General features: G+C 42.6%; 1 protein-coding gene across 1 annotated transcript; it reads left to right on the forward strand.

Moving 5' to 3' along the window:
- The first annotated feature begins 17,852 nt into the window (after positions 1 to 17,852).
- Positions 17,853 to 19,848, forward strand: LOC147867971 (cytochrome P450 93A3-like). Its single transcript, XM_087315894.1, has 2 exons — positions 17,853 to 18,871; positions 19,033 to 19,848. The coding sequence occupies exons 1-2, from the start codon at positions 17,882 to 17,884 to the stop codon at positions 19,732 to 19,734; spliced, it is 1,692 nt and encodes a 563-aa protein (XP_087172020.1). The 5' UTR covers positions 17,853 to 17,881; the 3' UTR covers positions 19,735 to 19,848.
- Positions 19,849 to 20,212: the final 364 nt, after the last annotated feature.

Raw genomic sequence — 20,212 nt, forward strand, 5'->3', positions numbered from 1 at the left:
GACAGAGAGAGTAAGAGAGAGAGAGGAAAAACAAGAACTATATTTAAAAAGGGTACTCAATCTCTATTCACCACGCTCTATACATATGTGTGTTCAATGAACACTTTTATACAAGTCCTAGAAGGACTGACCGAAGTACTGACAGTACTTCAATGCTCATTAAGAGCTCCTACACTAACTCCCAAATATATTCCTCACGGAATATCTTTCCTAACGGCCTCCCGGTTTACGCACCGATCCGGCCTACCTACGCACCGATCTGCGTACCGGTTTACGCATTCGGCCTAACCGATCGGTCCCAACCGATCCGGTCCTCGGCTTCTTCAGCAGATCCGGCTGATGTTGAGCTTGTCTCTCAACACTACCTATTAGAGATCTAAGTACTAACGTAAGATTAAGATAAGGATAAAGAAATGATAGATAGAAAGGAGAAAGAGAAAGAAGGGTGTTGATCCACCCGACCACCCCCGAGCGAAGGGATCGAGACGAACTCGAACCTTGATCGGCGTCCCATACCACCGTCGTGGCGTCGAGTCGTACCTAGTGTTGGCACGCTCGCTACAAGAGTTGACCCACCACAAGAGCAGAGTCTCGATGTAGTCAAAAGATGATCAAATGAGGGTAGCTAGGCCTCTTATTTATAGCGATACCCAAGGCCCCCAGGCAAGTTCACACTTGACCTAATGGGTTGTGTCAATCCCGAGGATTAAAAGTAATCCTCCCCTTCTTTACACTCTCGTTTAACCCTCACACTTATCCATGTGTATAGAATACTACGGTAAATTCTCACCACGGGATATTAAATGGTCATGCCCGTAACATACTCCCCCTCTTTAAAACGTTGCACTTTTGCAATGGAAAGTTAGGGAAATTAGTTCTGAGAGTATTTTCACGTTCCCATGTGGCATCTTTTATTGATTTATCCATCCATTTTATTTTAAATTCTCGGATTTCTTTAGTACGTAATTTTTTTGTTTTAACATCGAGAATTCTTTCTGGTACATGTGGTTTAGAAGATAATTCTTCAGAAGTAACCAGAGTTTCAGTTGTAATTGTATTGTCGCCATAACCTAGAAGTTCTTTTAGACGACTCACATGAAAGACTGGATGAATTCCAACACCATCAGGAAGAGCGAGACGATAGGCTGATGACCCAATGCGTTTGAGGACTGTAAAAGGTCCACAAAACCGTGGGGCTAACTTAGCGCACTTACCCGTAGAAATTGTCTTAGAATTGTGAGGTACACGTAAAAATACCTTTTGTCCAGGGTTGAATACACGAGGTTGCCTATGATGGTCGGCATAAAAACACGCTCTATCTTGAGCTGTTTTTATATTATCTCGTGCAATATGCAACATATCTTACATATCCCGAAGAAAGTTTTGCGTACTTCGCAACTCATCATGATGTATATTAACATCAATCGGGGCTCGTGGCTGAAAAACCACACATCAACATAAAAGGACTATATCCCGTCGACGTATGCTTGGAGTTGTTATAAGCAAACTCCAAAATTGGGAGATAACGTTCCCATTTTGTCGGTTTTGCACCAACGTATGCTCGAAGGATGTCCTCAATAATTTGATTTACTCATTCTGTCTGTCCATCGGATTGAGGATGATCCGTGGAGCTCATGCTCAACGTAGTTTCTAACTTCTTAAAGACTTGCGTCCAGAACTCACTAGTAAACTTTGGATCTCGATCACTCACGATATCCATCGGTAACCCATAAAAACAAAATAATTCGTCAACGAATTGGTAAGCCAATTCAGGAGCTGTTACCGTGGTTTTAGTAGCAATAAATCTGGCCATTTTAGTTAGTCCATCAACGACAACCCATATGGCATCATGACCTTTTTGGGTGCGAGGAAGGCTAACAATAAAATCCATGGATAAACTTTCCCACTTATTATTGGGAATGTCCAAGGGATGTAAAAGTCCTGTGGCTTTAAGTCGCTCGTCTTTGTTAATCTGACACTAGTGACATTTAGTCACATAACTATGTATGTCAGGACGCATCTTAGGCCAATAAAATTGAGTGGAGATGAGAACGAGTGTACGATGTATTCCAGGGTGCCCTGCTGAGGGTGCATCATGGCATTCAAAAAGAATCCTCTTTTTGACCTCGGGTAAATCTAGAACACAAACCTTCCCATTACGGTAGAGCAAACCGTTAGTAATGTGGAAGTATTCCTTCGAGGATGTGATGGTGTCTGTTCCAGACTCAACTCTTGCCCAGTATTTTGCAAAATAACTGTCATCAGGATACTTTCCTCAAAGGTGATCATAAAGATCTGATGTTATTTCAGTGAAGCTAAGCATGTTAACTTCACGGATGCGACTTAGTGCATCAGTGACAGTGTTCATGGAACCTTTACGATATCTTATGGAAAAATCAAAGTCTTGGATGAGATCAGCCCATCGTGCCTTACGACCTTTCAGGTCTTGTTGGTCACAAAAATATTTCAAAGACTCGTGGTCCGTAGTTACCACAAAGCGATTTCCATAAAGATAATGGCGCCATGTTTTGAGCGCATGTATAACTGCAAATAATTCCTTTTCTTGAACGGTATACCGACATTGAGTAGAATCAAGTTTCTTACTCTCGAATGTTATTGGTTTACCATCTTGATACAAGACAGCACCTATAGCATAATCGCTTGCATCGGTTTCAACCTCAAAAGGTTTTGAAGGATCGGGTAAAAGAAGTGAAGGAGCCTTGCAAAATGTTTGTAAAACAAAGCGGACATGTCTAGCATGTTCTTGTAATGTACGGCTATAAACTAAAATATCATCCAAGAAAATAACGACAAATTTTCCAAGTTGTTCTCGGAAAATGTCATTCATTTCTTGTTGAAATGTAGCCCGAGCATTGGTCAAACCAAAAGGCATAACCAAAAACTCATAATGGCCATAGCGCATACGAAATGTCATTTTAGGAACATCGTCCTCACTTATTCGTATTTGATGGTAGCTAGTACGGAGATCAAGTTTCGTAAAATACCGAGCTCCCTGGAGACGGTCAATTAGATCGTCAGCCTGGGGCAATGGATACGAATTCTTGATCGTCACTTTATTCAAGCGTCGGTAATTAATACACATACGCCATGTGCCCTCTTTCTTTTTAACCAAGAGAACTGGTGCACCCCATGGAGATTTACTATAACGTATATAACCCATTCGTAAATAGTCCTTGAGTTGCTTAGATACCTCATCTTCTTCGGATCAACTTAAGCAATACGGAGGTATACTTATTGGTGCAACACCAGGTACAATATCTATACGATGGTCTATAGTTCGTTTAGGAGGTAACCCATCAGGTAATTCACTTGGAAAAACATCATGAAAATCATTTAAGATTTCATCAAGTTGTTGTTGTTCAAAATATGTTAATTGAACCTGGACATTATCAATATTGTAAACGTGAATGTCTGGATCAAGTACACAATAAAATAATGTAGAACAAGACAACTCGGATATTGATGGACACGAGGAAACAATCGAGAGGGATTGTTTTTTTACACATTGAATAAAATGCGTACAATCGTTCAGTACAAAAGAAATGGAATGGCGAACCCAATCAATAAATAAAGAAGAGTTTTTATTATAAAACCAGGGATAACCCAGTATTACATCAGTGGTACAAAGATTCATTACATGGAAGTCTACTTCCTCTATATAAGTATCAATAGAAATTCCTAATGAATGAATCGCCCCGTTGATGTATTGTACTCTTCCATCAGCCAAGTGCACCGTGTAGGTGTGATCACTTACGGTGGGTTGGATTCCCCATATATGAACCAAACGATCATTCACAAAATTGTGTGAGCTTCCCGAATCAAATAAAAATTGTATGGGAAATCCATTGATATACCCGTTTGCACGTAGTAAATCATTGGAACCCAATACATAGTGAGGGAAAGAACATTGACAATTGCTTAAATGATGTGTATAAACCTGAAGGACATTAGGAATCTGACCTTTATGGTCTACAGCTTTAGCTTTGTTGTTGTGCTCTTTCCCTTGGAGCTTTCGACATTGATCTTTTGTATGACCCTTCTTTTTGCAGAATACACAAAAAGGATGTTGTCGCTTACGATCGCGATCCAGGAATTCATTGGGTGTCTTGCGTTTCCCAACAAATTGCGACTGCTTAGTCCCGAGTGCTTCGTTGGGTTTGTTGTGGTCCTTCTTCGAAGTGCTTTGATAGCGAAGAACTATGTCAACGGCCTCTTCGAAGGATTTTGCATCCTTATCGTGCACTATCCAATGATAGTCCGAATTGGGGATGCCATTGACAAAACAATCTATCAACCAATTGTCCCCTTCTAGACCCGATTTTTGGATTTGGGTTCTAGCATGGTGAACATAGTCTTCTAGAGAGGAAAATTTCCTGCTAGAGAGGTTCATTAAAGCTTGTGCTGCCTCGGTTCGAGAGGGAAGTTGCAGAAATTGGCCCTTAAAAACCGTGACAAAATCTGTCTAGGTATCGGGCAATTTCCCCATAGTACGGAGCCCACGCCACCATGTGGCGGCCTTACCCCTGAGTTCTCGACCGACATATGCAATCTTTGTACTATCTGGTGTGGGATAGAGCTCAAAATGAGACTCCCATCGTCCCAGCTATGTGCAGATTGCCTCTTCGGTTCTTTCCTTTTTGTCTCCCGTAAATGGCTTAACGACAAATGATGGTTCACCTTGTCGCTCATCAAGTCTATTAGTCTCACGTTGTAGACTAATGACACGTGCCTCAAGAGCACTCTGAGAGGTGAAACTAAGGTATTGGGTTATTTGTGCCAAATACATCTCAGTGGACATTTGCCCAAGAGGATTCCCTTGAGTTCCTTCCACTTGAGCGGATGACATCGGGTCGTTAATTTGAGCCATTAAAGATTATTTCTGGAAAAGAAATAGGATAAGGTCAGAGAGATGGTCATAACATCATGTCGTGATGTAAACATATCATGGGCAAACATTAATCGATATCATGATCTCACGTCAATACCCCTCTAGACATATGAGATGAGGTTCAAGATCAGGTTACTATGGTAACACAAAGGTGTTTTAAAAACCATGGGGGTGACAAATAAATGTCTTTCCCTAATCTCTATATCAATTTTTTCATGGTGGCTCCCCGAGGCACAACCATGTATGTTCGCGTCATGAATAGTTTATACACGAAAAAAATGTTAACAATAAACTATGTTTCGGTGCCCACATATGTGGTTTCGACTCTTTAAGTCCTATTACGAGGACCCCGAGGTGCACTTAGACCTTAAGTCTAAACATGTGTTATAGTCATATGTATCAACGATGTTGTCTGGTCTTGGTCATATTTGAACTCGAGACCTCAAGAACAAATGCATTAAACACTTGAGCCAACCAAGTAGGTTGCTCTTCTCGAATGCTTAATGTTTGATGCGTATAAGAGATATGTGAAGCATTTGATCATATATGTTTTTTTTAAAAGAACATATATGTCAAGGGTCCTTATTTCGCCCTCATTTACCAAACTATGTTGGTACGTTACCTAACCTCAAGTCTCGTAATTATGATGGCATACACCAAATTGCAACCTAATGGTCAAGCCAAATGAGCCCTCGTTTCGTAGTAGGCCCACGTGGCCCATCACATGGTCACGTCATTACGAATGCCTCTCGTAAGAATGAGCTCATGGTGGCATCGTATCCTTGTAACGAGGGAGGGATGTTGGATATGTGTGTCATTGGAGCGACCTCACTTGAAGTGGGTCAAGCCCTACGTACTCAACATCATTATGGCTATAGGCGTTTCTTTACGTAACGAAATCAAGGTCATCAACGGGGTTGTCAACAATCAAAAAGTGTTGAAAAAGGGATGGTGACAACACCATTCTCACAAAAATGTGAGGATGGCCACCAACATCCTTTTCCCGACAATGACAACTTTCGATATAATCACATAATAACGAATATACACATATGTTTACTTATCACATATATACGATCAAATACGTATATAGGTGACCACATATGCCTATATTAAACATATTGTTATATTAAATAGCCACAAATGATGTGATCGAGATACGTAATCGAGGTATATACCTCTACGCACACGAGACATCCACAAATAAGAGATAATCGTAATACGCAATTGAGGTATTGACCTCTTACGCATACGAGACCAAACGCATATCCTTTACAACAAATCAAGGTATTAAACTCATACGCAAACGTAACATATGTTCGTGAACGTAATACGTAATTGAGGTATTAACCTCGTACGCATACGACACTCATCACATATTATTTATATGTCAAACAAGGTATTGACCTCGTGCACATATGTAAACGTTTTAGATAATCAATTAAAGACCACTACAACATCACTGACTTAATGAAAAAAATTGACATATAAACTAAACACATGATTAGATGGGAGAAGAGAGAATAGAAAGAAAAAAAATTATTACGGAAAGAGTTACCGAAGTTCTTTGTTGATCGTTGTCTAGATCAAGGCCGACCGCACATCGATCGATCACCATCAATCAAAAGACAAAAGACAAACAAAGAAACATTAGTACATAAATCTGATACCAAATATTAGAGATCTAAGTACTAACGTAAGCTTAAGATAAGGATAAAGAAATGATAGATAGAAAGGAGAAAGAGAAAGAAGGGTGTCGATCCACCCGACCACCCCCGAGCGAAGGGATCGAGACGGACTCGAGCCTCGATCAGCGTCCCATACCACCGTCGTGGCGTTGAGTCGTACCTGGTGTTGGCGCGCTCGCTACAAGAGTTGACCCACCACAAGAGCAAAGTCTCGATGTAGTCAAAAGATGATCAAATGAGGGTAGCTAGGCCTCTTATTTATAGCGATACCCAAGGCCCCCAAGCAAGTTCACACTTGACCTAATGGGTTGTCTCAATCCCAAGGATTAAAAGTAATCCTCCCCTTCTTTACACTCTCGTTTAACCCTCACACTTATCCATGTGTATAGAATACTACGGTAAATTCTCACCACGGGATATTAAATGGTCATGCCCGTAACACTACCCATGGTACAAGTCTTCTTCCGTACTGTACATTCGTGGGGTTGTTCCCGGGTGTCTGGACTATCGCGGCCCCACACCTTGATAGCCCTCTCTAAAAATCCCCTCAGGTTTCGCTACCGAGGGCCTCGCGGTTACGCTCGTGGTTTGGTCGCACCGTTAGGAACTGGACCGAGTGACGCCCGTCCTGGCTCTTGACTCTTGCATAGGCCGAACCGTTGTCCAGCACCTTGGTCTCCATCCGTGTTGCCGTGATATATGGCTCTCCTAGTATAATCGGATGCGAGGACGTCTCCTGCACGAAGAAGTGCTGGTCGATCTCGACATCGCCGATTTTCACCCGTACGTTCGGACAGGCCCCATGTAGTTCTTCCGTGGCGCGCGTCGCTGCTCGTATCTTCCAGCCATGCTTGATGTTGATCGGCCATTTACCCTTCTTGTAGAAATCCATGGACATCAGGTTGATTTTGGATCCATGGTCTACCAACGCCACCACTGGTTCCAGAACGTTGTCGATCCGTACAGGGGTTTCCGTAGTCGCCTTGGCCCAATGCGGCTTTGTGGAGTGGCTTCCCGCCAACTCGTCTTCCAGGGCTTCGTCTTCCAGGTGCGTGGTCCGCACCTTCACTGGCTTCTCTGGTTCCGGCTCCGTCAAGAGCCTCTTACGCTTCACCAAGTCTACGATAGAGTCCTGGAACTCCCTCTTGGCGATTCCCAGCACCTCCCGCAATGACAACTCCACTTTGTTGTTGAGGATACGTTCCTCCAAGACCTTTCGCAAGTCTGTGGTCCTTTCGATCTCGGTGCTCAACCGAAACCCCGCCTGCTTCTTTCCGTCCTGTGCGCCCGGGTTGCCGGCACCGGTCGGTTTCGGTCCGAACCGGGTCTCATACCTCGGGGGGCCGACCCCTCCGGCCTTTCCTGCTCGTTTGTCCTCCACCAGAGCCTCGTAGTTCTGGCAAGTGGCTTCTACGAAGCCCGTTTTCTCTTCGACCGGATCGTCCCAACCGGTGAACTACTGGACCCGTTGTTCCGCGCGGTCCGCCTCTTCCTTCCTCAGCCGAACTCCGGAGAGGCCTTCTAGCACTAGCAGCCAGAATCCGGAGTCCTTCGCCTTCCGGGTCTCATCACCCCCGACCCGAATTCCCGCCGACACCGAGTAGTTGACGGCTTCGACATGCCGTGCTGCGGCCTCTTGCATCAACCTCTTCATTCCGCTGCGCCCCGTATTCAGTTCTAGGGCTCTCCGGGTCTCGCTCACGTGCACCCGCCTGTTCCAGAGGTACACCACGTTGGTCCTGAGCGCGTCGGCGAAATACGCGCAATCCTTCCGAATGTGACCAATCGTGTCACACCACATGCACCGCTGCCCAGCCAGCGGCCTCCGGTCGCGAGGTTGTTCACCGTTGTCTCTCCGGGCCTGTGCGATCTGCAGGTCGCGCACCATCTGTGTTAGCTCCTCCAGAGCCGCTCCTCCGGATGGGCCTCTGACCACGTCGTTCGATGCCGACCCCGACTCCTGCCAGATTCGGGTCTCTTCCTTCCTCCCAGCCGGCACCGAAACCGGCTCCTCGAGCCTCCTCCCCGGGACCGGCCCCGACCCCGATGTGCTTCCGTCGCTCCAATCGCGCCGTTTGTCGAAACGGCTGCAGACCTGTTTTACCACGGCCCAATCCATCGTGAGCCCTTCGTCCATTTCCAATAGGGGACCCACCTTTTCCCTGTCGAGCGCATCCACCGACTTGACAAACAGCAGTACTCGACTTGTTTCGAGCACCGTCTGGTCCAGCGTCGACAGCTACGCGAACCATTTTTCGAACTCCTGGAGGAGCACCGACGTGTTCCTCCCTTTTCCGCGGCTTTCCACCCACGCCATTAAGTCCCGCCTCGACAGCCGAAGCGAGTCGTCAAACCTGTACTTCTCGAGGAGCTGCAGCTCGAACTCCTCCCAAGTCTGGCATCCGGCCAGCACCTCGAGCACCTCCGCATGGATGTCCGGCGTCACCACCCGAGGGAATCCGGACAGTTGCTTGTCCACCAGGATATCCCTCATGATCATTTCGGCCCGGTAAGCCTCCAAATAACTTGTGGCGTCTTTCCCTCCGAAACGGCCTACAGAGCCGATGATCGATTCAATGGCTCTGTCGAGGGTACCCGTTCCCTCACGAGCGCTCACCAACCGGTTGACGGCCACCGCCATTGCCTCTGCTAGCTCCGATCCCCTCATCTTTCGACTCCTTTGCCACCTGTTCACGTCGGGTTCACCAAATATGTCATGTTGTTACGCGTGTACGTGTAGAAAGGGGCGGGACCACGGGGGTCTTGGACCGAGGAGCGAGAGAGACAGAGATTCACAGACACGTAGAAGCGAGAAGGAGAGATATAGAACGTAACACTTAATTACAATGACAAGAGATTACAAACTCTAACGGTTACAACCGACAAGGAGACGACGAACCTGACACGAGGACCCTACTCACACACACCGACGACAGTTACACGACTCCAAGAAACAAAAAGGGAGGGGAAAATGAGAGACTCTGCTGGAAGCACACGGGCTGTCCCCGAAGCAGAGGTAGCGAACTCCCGACACCCGCAGAGAACGACGGTCGGAGGAGGAGAGAGAGGCTTCGTACCCAGATCTGCAGCAGCACCCCTTCCTCCCTCGCGCGCGATCTTCTCTCCTCTTTTTCCCCTGTTCCTTCGCTTTATTCCCTGTCCTTCTGACAGGGATACACACAATCCCCCCCTAATAAATGTGTGCGGCTTAGTATTTACATCCACTGGTTCGTGTACAAAATATCAAGTCACGCGTCCATCCGTGTAAGGGCCGGTTTATGCGCTTTCTCTCTGATTCCGCCTATGGCCGGTTTTCTTCACGACAGCGCGCACTCACTATCCGATCCACAGCCGAAGCCATGGCTTCCGCGAGATCCGACCCCCTCATCTTTCTATTCCTCTGCCGCCTGTTCACGTCGGGTTCACCAAAGATGTCGCGTAGTTACGCGCGTTCGTGGGGAACAAGGCGGGAGCACCGGGGTCTTGGACCGAGAAATAGTTGAGGAGGAGGAGAGCGGAAAGGCAACGGACGCACTTGCACACGCACAGACACGGGAGCACACAGGAATCACAGTCCAACAACACAACAAAACGAGACGACTAGAAGTCTGAGCATGTGAACACGTATGTATATAAATATATATATATAACGAGACGGTTACAACTAATAGGCCGGCGAGGCGGACACCGACGCCTGTTCACTCACACACACAGAAGAGCGAGATGGAAACTCTGCCGGAAGCACACGGGCGTTCCAGGAAGCAGAGTCAGTCCCCCCCCCCCCCCCCCCCAAAAAAAAACCTACGCAAAAAAATGGCTATGGAGAGTGGCAGAGGAGAAGGGCTCGATCCCAGTCCAGTAGCACTTCGTCCTCTCTAACACGCGATCCCTTTCCCCATTCCTCTCCCTCTCTTTTATAGCCCAAGGAGGGAGGTCGTTATCATCCGTTACATCATATTAATTTTCTGTCCTTTCGGACAGAGATACACCTCGATTCTCTCCCTAGGATTTCCTCTCAGCCGACTTGTACCTACCTACTTACTATACAATGAAAAGTCTGCTCGCGTGTAAGGGCCGGTTTACACACGCTAAACTCAGTTTCCGCCTAGGGACGGTTTTCTTCACGACAACGTGCACATGTGTAACTTTGCAACAATGGTCACAAACTCTATATTGTACCACAATGTTGAAGTTAAGTGTATGTATATGTATGTTCTATGTATGATTGAGTGTATGATGATTTTGTGAATATACTCCTAGAATCTCCAAACCTATATCATATACAATAAACCTATTGTACAACCCACAAACAAATGAGTAAGGAAACCCAAATCCTTGAAACCATAAAACCGCTCTTTCACTTTATGACCTAGAATTTCATGACAACTTCACTAAAATTCCCCAAAACTTCTTGATCCAACACATTTCATGCCCTAGGAACATCTATCTACACACATGATTCCAAATCAAAAAAACTTAGAGGATATTGATGAGGAGAGAGAGAAAAATGATAGAGAAGAGAAGAGGAAAAGAAAAGAATACTTGAATATATTATTAAGAAAAGAATACAATCTTCTTATACTCCAAGAGTAACAACCCCAAATAACTACTTCAATATACTATTACTAAAATAGTATTTCCGTCTTCTCTCTTTCTTTTAGTAATCGTCTTCTCACTTCTTCTAATCTTCTTTTTCCTCATTTCTTCTTGTAGATCTTCTATTCTTCCTTTTTCATAGATATTCCACTCTTCCCTCCCCCCAATTGCTAAGAATACTCGCATACTTATAGGTTTTTAGTTGCGTTATTCTTGCTTTTTCTTTTCTTTTCTTTTCTTTTACATATCCTCGAGTTTGTGTGGTATATTTTTCAAATCATTATTTCTCTTTACAAGCTTTCTAACCCATATTTTCTTTTGAAATTTGGATAGGAGATGAAGAAGTTATGAGCTTTTTTCTCTACCTTGCTTTTTTTGCTTAATTTCCTGCGTTTTTCTTCTTTTTCTTTTTTCCTACGTTTTCTACTTTTGAAAAACGCCTCTAACTTTATATCTCTTCAATTTTATTTATCTTTTAACTCTTGGACCTTTCATATTGTGCGTTATTTCTATACCTTCGCATCCAATGTATTTTTCACGGTCCTTTCCTATGAGCAAAATTTGACTTCACAGATATCATTTTTCTACATTTATAACTATAATATATTTATGAATGAAAATTGAACATTCCTAACAATACTTCATCATGTATGACTTGCATTGAAATTGCTAAGTCTAAGGTGCCAAGAGATGCACATCCACGAAGAAAACACCACCCAAAAGAATTCAAAGTGTAGCCTTTTCTCTTTTTTATTGGATGTAAACTAAAAAGCATCACAAGAAGAATGGGCTCTCATCTTGTTGGGTAAAGAAATGGTTCAAAAGATGTCACGTGGAAGATCTCTTAGAGCTTTCACTAATGTTATAAAATATGTAGTTATTGAGGACTAAATGTTGGGTTCAAGTAAAGGCAAGAATACTTATTGATCTCATAATTAACGTGAGTGTTAACTATCGTAGAGCCCTTCCACACCTTTTCGCCACTTGATCACACGAGCTAGGTATTGATGTTGCATTATGATATCAAAATCTATCAATATATATAGGAAATTGGTAAATTCACAGTTTTTTTCCGTATTTTCACAGTTAGTTCAGAAATATGATTATTTGCACTACAAATGATAGCCAGATTCCATCCCCCCAAAAAAACTATGAAAATACGGAAAAAAAACTGTGAATTTACCAATTTCCTATATATACATGTAAGGTATGAATGGAAGGACTAGTCAAGGATGAATATCATATGTGTTTTATATGCTCAATATATGGTGCACTTTGGGAAATCTATGATAAGGTTCATGAGATAGGTAGGTAGGTAGTTTAAATCCACAAGAAAGGGAACCGATCGTGATCGATGGATAGTTAGCTAGATAGATATACGTATATCTTTTTAAGACCCACAAGAGAGGATACCTATTGTGATTGACAATAGGAGGCCTTAGGCTAGGAAAGAGTGAGTGAAGGGTTTCTCCTTTTTTGGGGGGCCTGCTTTATTTCCCCTTTAATACCACATTGATAGAGGCCCTTGCCCCCCTCATACATTGTGAAGCCTTGTTTTTTTCCAAAGAAGAATATACTCCATTAGTTAAAATGACATACAATACACAACTTTAGACATTACCTACTTCCATATGGGCTACATCACTTATTTATCTTACACTAAATAGCCCACATGTTTGTTCTCCATGTTTGTCGAGTCATTCACACCCCTCTATCATCAAATGGGAAGGGGGAACAACCATCTCGGTACTACGTACTGCCATCGTATATCCACTCCAATTTTTGCAGCCATCGGTGTAGTACACCATCGTTTTCTGAAATTCAGCCTCATTAAATCTGAAGCATCATCTATTCCATCAATCCGCTCATATTGGGCCGTCAATGTGGAGCCTTGTTTTGCTTTGCTTATGTGAGAAAAAACTCTCCTCCTTTTTCTTGTCTTTCGCCCATACTCAAAAAGAAGAAAGCACATGCACACACACACAAACACCAAACAAAAATACAAAATATTATATGGCCAACCTCAACTTTAAATCCAAAGTAAATGGCACATTATACATGCATATATGTTTATGCACGGTCGGTCATTATAAATGTTAATTCTTTCTCATTCACCTTTCTCAAGAAATATGGGAGAAAACGTACAATGACAGATCTTTTCTTACAAGCCCTAGAGAATCCTAATCAATAAGGGGATTTTCATGATCACATGTTGTAAAATAGTAACTATTGTACGTATAGAAGTTTAGTCGGTCACCGATTAACATCAAGAGGGACAGAGAGACAAAGATATTAAACGAGAGTGTGTGTATGAGTTAGTTTAATAAAATAAAATGGACCTAAGGGCAATCATTAAGGAATGGTAGGGAACAAGAGTACTAATCTAGATTAGATTGAGGTTAGTTAAACTTTTTTATATGAGCATTGCAAGTAAATAGAATGTGCTTATGAGTAAGCTTTATACAAAGTGAAATGAAGCTTCCCATGTGTACACAAAGGTTAGTTAGACACATAGATATAAATTATTATCTTTCTTAAATATATATAAACTATGAGTGGGGAAAGTGAAGGGAAGAGAAAGTAATGATAAATGATGGGTTTGGAATCTGGATGAGGGGGAAAAATGTATGATTTACTAAATATGTGAAATCGTTACATGAATATGAAATCATATCTCTTAGTGTGCAAGAATATATCAATAAGAAAGAAATCAATGTTCACATTATGGAAATATTTCTCCAATCTTGGTTATAAAAGCGTTTGGCCTTTCGATGCACAAAAAAGCCCAAATGTTTCCTAATCTGTGCTAAATAAAGAAAACACGACAACGCATGGGTAACCAACTTGTACATATTAATGAGGCTACCAATTATATCCTCAAATTGACTTGAGGTGCATTGTTGTCCATACAAAATCATAATTTATATCCCTCTAATAGTTGCAAGAATCACACTGTTGGAATTACCAAGATATAACATTATAGCTTGATATACAATAGGACAACAATTCTTGGATATATCATTAAATAGAGTTTGGATGTTGTTAGGAACTTGGATCTAATTAATGAATGACAACTCAATAAAGCATGGTTATCAAATTAATAGAAGGCTTTAGTATGACTCTCATACCTAGCCAATCTAGTGACCACCCATATGTATGTTAGATGCTTGACTATATAACATAAGCTAGAGGCCTTCACCTCAAACCTATAGCAAGCCATGATAACATGTATCAATGATTTACTTTCTAAAGATTGGATACACCTATCATAATTCAAAGAAAGAAGAATATGATGAATATGCACAAAGTATGTTGCATTGTCCTTCATCTTTCCATTGAACATTCTAATGGCAAACATAATGTTATATGCTTAAAATTAGCATTTCATTGATATATGCTTGTGTTGACATAGCTACGTGTGCACAAGAGAATGAGCTTCCATAAATTATTCCAAAGCACACGATATCCAACTTAATAACATTCACAATATAGGTTGTGTTGTTTAACATTAAGGTTGTGGGTTCAAGATTTGAGAATTTTGTTTTTGTCAATCACCTAAGACTAAAATCTATATTATTGTAGTTTTGCATTATGCAATGCTGCCAAAACCATAAATTGATATTGACAATATCATTGCCTATTTAAGCATCTAACAAAAGGAAGAGTTTGAGTTGGAATTAGTTTGAGATTGGGCATGAAAAAGACAATAAGCTTCATAACTTACCCTATTTTTTAAACACATGCACGCTTTTACACTAATCAAATAATTTAGTAAGCAATTCGCCTATTTATTGGGGTTAGGTTACATCTTCACAAATCAAGGGTTAGTGCAACAAGTTGTATGCTAGATTAGAGCCAAGCTTGAGGAAGATGATGTGGCTTCAATTATCCATCGAAATTCATGCTCCAGAATGGGACGACCATTTATATAACGGAAACTCGAATATATTTATATTGCATGATGTTATTTCCAACCATAATCATCAAGATTATTAAATAACTTGGCCTCTCATTAGCCTCAACGCATGGTATTTATGTGAATGCTTGTCTTGTTCCACGCTACATGTGCATTGGAATTAAAAGAGAAGATACCACGTATCAAATCCTCCAAATTTTATATTCTTAAATATTAATTCTATGTTAAATGCACGGTTATCTAGATGTGTATTAGTTGGACGTTGGACCTATGATCCTTGAACTAGACTAGTAAACGTAGATTTGGACATGTTTCAATTTGATACATATAGCTATAACAATTTGAAAAACATTTTGCATTTATGAGCTTTAATCAAAATTGATCAAGAACCTTTCATTCCTAATTAGATTTCTCTAGCTTTCCTTGCTAAGTAGATTTTTTAGTGGATTGAATTGTAACTCATCTAACTTAACTTGGCCTACAAAAGCAAGGATATTTCCAAGCTTACTCTCAACATCCATATATAAAGGTGTCTAACAAAAAAGATATATAATGGTATACATGTGAAACACAAAAACCCCGCACACGAATATGAACTTAAAATATTGGTGTGAATCCTTTTAAAAATAATTATAAAGTATTAATTATAACCAAAGGTAACACAAAGCACATATAAACATTAAACAATTGACCATTAGAATACATAAAATTGGGCCAATTTGGTATTTGGAAATTTATGAACAATTCTCATCGCCTTTATTTAGGATAGGTGCATTGGAATTAAATGATGATTGAGGTTGGGTTCATCTATTATACTTTTACTCTAATGTTATTAATACATCATACTCCACAACCACAAGAGAAATTTGTCATCCGAACTAAACGCTTTTATTGCAATGAGTTTGAGTTTGATCCATGCATAGACAAATGAATATTGAAGTAAGTTGAGTGTACAACATGGTGCCTAATTACCCTTTATTTATATAATGAATTTATTTATAAGGCATAGCACAAGCTTGTTATCCAAAGTAAATGGTGCTCAACAATCCTTTTACAAAGCATAGCATAGCATATTGTTGTTATCCATTAAGTCAATGACTACAAACTCTAAAAAAAGATTGGATAAGCGTCATATAATTTTACCCACAACCAATTTTTATGTCTATACTATATTATATATATATATAAGAACCTAAAAGTTTCACTCAAATTCACAAACTTTTTCAAGGTAAAACATGTTTAGATTGCCTACGAGGGTGAGTCATGAAATTGTTTAAAAGCAAGGGCCTATGAGATTGATAAGCATTAGTACATCTTATTGTGTTGTCTAAAATAGAGTAACCAAGTGCACCTAGACAAAGAGCATTAGGGCAAATTGGAGAGAAAATATATATATTAAGGTCTTATAAGACCAAATAGAGAGAGAGAGAGAGAGAGAGAGAGTAAAATAGAGCGTCCAAGTGTCTTTGACAAACGTACAACCTTAATACCCCTAATACAGAAAAGAAATATACGCTAAAATAGGCTAGAGACAAAGTAGACACTAAACTAAGTGATGAAGGAGAGGAAGAGAACACTAAAATATAGACAAACTCAATAACGTAGGCTAAATTAAATCTACTAAATGATTGACAATGAGAGACAAAGGTACAATACATTAAATGTGTGGAATCATTGCACGAATATATTATAGAAGAAGTAGTGATGTTTTTCCCAGTAAGAAGGACAATTACAGCCAACATTGTCCAAGTTGCCAGTATTATTGTAATAATTTTCATAGATGTTCTAAAAGATGATTGGCTTTTAGATGCAACAAAAGTCTCGATAAGTTAAAGGTATACGTACCACATATATTCGCCATAATTTACCTTATCCATCATTGGTTTACGGCTCGTCGGCGTGGCAAGTTGGATTCACTCCTTAATTGATCATGTTGTGCATTGCTAGTAAGTTGACATTCGAAATTGTAATGTAGACAGTGTCTATTCTAAACATTATCTAGTAACGTCACGTACGTAATATTAATTAGTAACCATGTGGAAACCATTATTTGCACACTACAACGCATAAACATGATGAGTATTCGGATGATTATTCGAATAAATGCCTCATACACACATTAGCTTGAACGTGATACAAACCTTTCTTTCCGCCTCTAATGTTGTATTTCGATATTTTGACCAACGTACACAAACACACACACATATTGATAAAAACATATCTACATGAATTCGTGCTTATCCATGGTCTACAACGTTAAAGAATGTTTGTACGGCTTCCATAAAGAGTTCACCATGTATCTGTACGGATTCCACAAGCTCTTCAATGTAGCAATAATCATCCTTCATGGAATCAAGCCATGTACAAACGATCGCACGCTTGTGTGCACGATAGCATGTGCCATTACTCATGTGGGCATGTTGCAACCACCAACCACACAAAACAAACAAATATATAAGTGCACTCATTATGTCGGTGTGGTTGGCCGAACAAACTTCTAATATAAATACTCGGGGGATTGCTATTGTTGGGAGTAAGTTACACAATATTATACATTCATTGTCACTAGATACTCTATATGATCTTGTTGAGCTTCCTCCACGTTTCTACTTGATAGTTTGTGGCTCCACTCGAGTATCGCTATTTGTTGGGAGTAAGTTGCACACTACATACATTGTCACTAGATACTTTATATGGTCTTGTTGAGCCTCCTCCACATTTGTACTTGATAGTTTGTGGCTCGTGTGATACTAGAGTCTAGAACACCACACAATGGGTGCCCTTATACTTGAACAACACCAACATATAGTACAAGCCATGAGACTCCTCGCCATTGCCATCGCCGTAACGGCACTGCTTATAGTCGTTACCGCGACACTTGCGATCCTCGGGCAATGGGTCTCATGGGTCGTGCCCCGGGTTCGGAGGCGGTTGCCGCCTGGCCCGTTGCCATTGCCCGTGGTCGGCAACCTCCTCCATCTCTTCGTCTCCCCGTTGCCGCACCGGACACTGGCGAAGCTCGCCCAGCACTACGGGCCCCTCCTCTTCTTGCAGCTGGGGCCGACCCCGACGATCGTGGTGTCGAGCCCGGCGTTGGCGCGCCAAATCTTCCATACGCACGACAAGGCATTCGCGGGGCGGCCGTCGAGCGAGGTCACGAAGCGGCTCTTCTACGGGGGGGACCAGGCGGCGTTCACCTCCTCGTACGGGCCGGAATGGAGCTTCGTCCGCAAGCTGTACACGAGCCATGTGCTGGGCTCCCGGCACACGAGGCAGCTACATTTCCCCGTTATAGTCACGGAGGTGGGCATCCTCCTCCACCATCTCCACTCCTCGCCGGGAGCCCCCGTAAACCTTAGCGCCTGCTTCGCGGCCCTCCTCGAGAATGTGATATGCCGCATCATATTCCGCTTGCGCGCCTCCAATTTCATCTCCAAAGCATTCTGCGGCGGCGGGCAGCAGCAATTGTTTAACCTGGCGGGCCTCATCCAAGATGGGGCCTGCTTGTTCGGCAGCGGCCTCATCGGAGACTTCATCCCCATCCTCGGCTTCCTCGATTACAAGAGGAAGACCGCCATGAATCGCTGGGTCTCTTCCTTCGATGCCATCCTGGAGGCAGTCCTATCGAAGCGACTGGCGCAAACAATCTCCTCCAAGTCGTCGTCGTCGTCGTCGGGCGAGGGAGAGCCCAAAGACATACTCGATGTGTTTTTGGTCTCAGATCCTCCCCTTAGCAGAGTCAAGATCAAAGCCATGATGTTGGTCCGTATAATATTGAATCTTGATGATTCATTCCTAGGCTTTTAAAATCTGTGTTTTGTTAGGAAGGAGGGGAGGAGGAATGTGGATTCATGGCGTTCTTTCTTTCTTTTGGTGTATAACTTTGTGTGTGTGTGTGTGTGTGTGTGTGTGTGTGTGTGCAGGAATTGCTGATGGGAGGAATCGGGTCGTCTGCAGTCACGTTGGACTGGGCCATGGCGGAGCTTCTTTCGAATCCGCGCGTGCTCAGGAAGGTTCGGGAGGAGGTGGACCGGGTGGTTGGGAAGGAGAGGATGGTGGACATGGCGGATCTGCCCAGTCTCCACATCACGAAGGCGGTGGTGAAAGAAACTCTGCGTATGCATCCGCCATCGCCATTGCTGCTCCCGCGCATATCCATCGAAGCCTGCGAGCTGCAGGTGGAGGGGGATGATGGGCAGGGGCAGGGGCAGGGGCAGGGGCATGGGGAGAAAGGGGGATCCTACAAGATCCCGGCCGGCACCAGAATGTTCGTGAACGCGTGGGCGATTGGCCACGACCCGGTCACGTGGGACGAGCCCGAGAAGTTCATGCCCGAGAGGTTCGTGGCCGGCAAAGGGGCTGACATCGACATGCGCGGCCAACACTTTGAGCTCGTGCCCTTCGGGAGCGGCCGCCGCATTTGCCCGGCCATCGGATTGGCCTCGGCCTTGATGGAGCTCACCGTGGCCAGCCTCGTCCATTGCTTCGAGTGGGCCATCCACGAGGAGGCCAATGTCGACATGACTGAGAAGTATGGCATGGTCATGCCCCGTCAAGACCCCCTTGTCGTCGTCCCCATTAGGTTCCGTCTCGATAGGTTTCTAGGCCCCACCGAACTAGAATAAAACTTTGTACACATTTGCGGTTGTTGGATACAAACCATATGCCAATGGCATTTGTGTTGTAAAGTATGTAGTCATAACTTGACAAGGATTTGTGTGCTGAAACGTCTACCCAAATTCCAATAACATATTTATCTTGATATCATTTCTAACGTCATGTGGACACCAACCACTATTGTCTCATATAAACAGTACTAACACATGGCTTAAAAAATGATATTGACACCCTCCAAGTTTCATGCATTTTTACTAGATGTGCCAGAACGATATATTCCCACTAGACTCTAATTACTATAGTCTATGACACTTCCCATCATCTTCATTGTATACATATGTCCCTACTATAATGATCCATTCTTCTTTTCTTTTCTTTTTTCCCGACAGAGATACACCTTGGTATTATAAAGTCATAAGAAATACAAAAGTTCTGTTGGATAAAGGAGTATACCAATCAGCTCCATTGTGCTCACATCATAGCTGA

The sequence above is a fragment of the Azolla caroliniana genome, unplaced genomic scaffold (assembly GCF_043228905.1).
Source record: "Azolla caroliniana isolate FFs.n. ecotype wild unplaced genomic scaffold, voAzoCaro1.0.p SCAF_2, whole genome shotgun sequence".
NCBI lineage: Eukaryota > Viridiplantae > Streptophyta > Polypodiopsida > Salviniales > Salviniaceae > Azolla > Azolla caroliniana.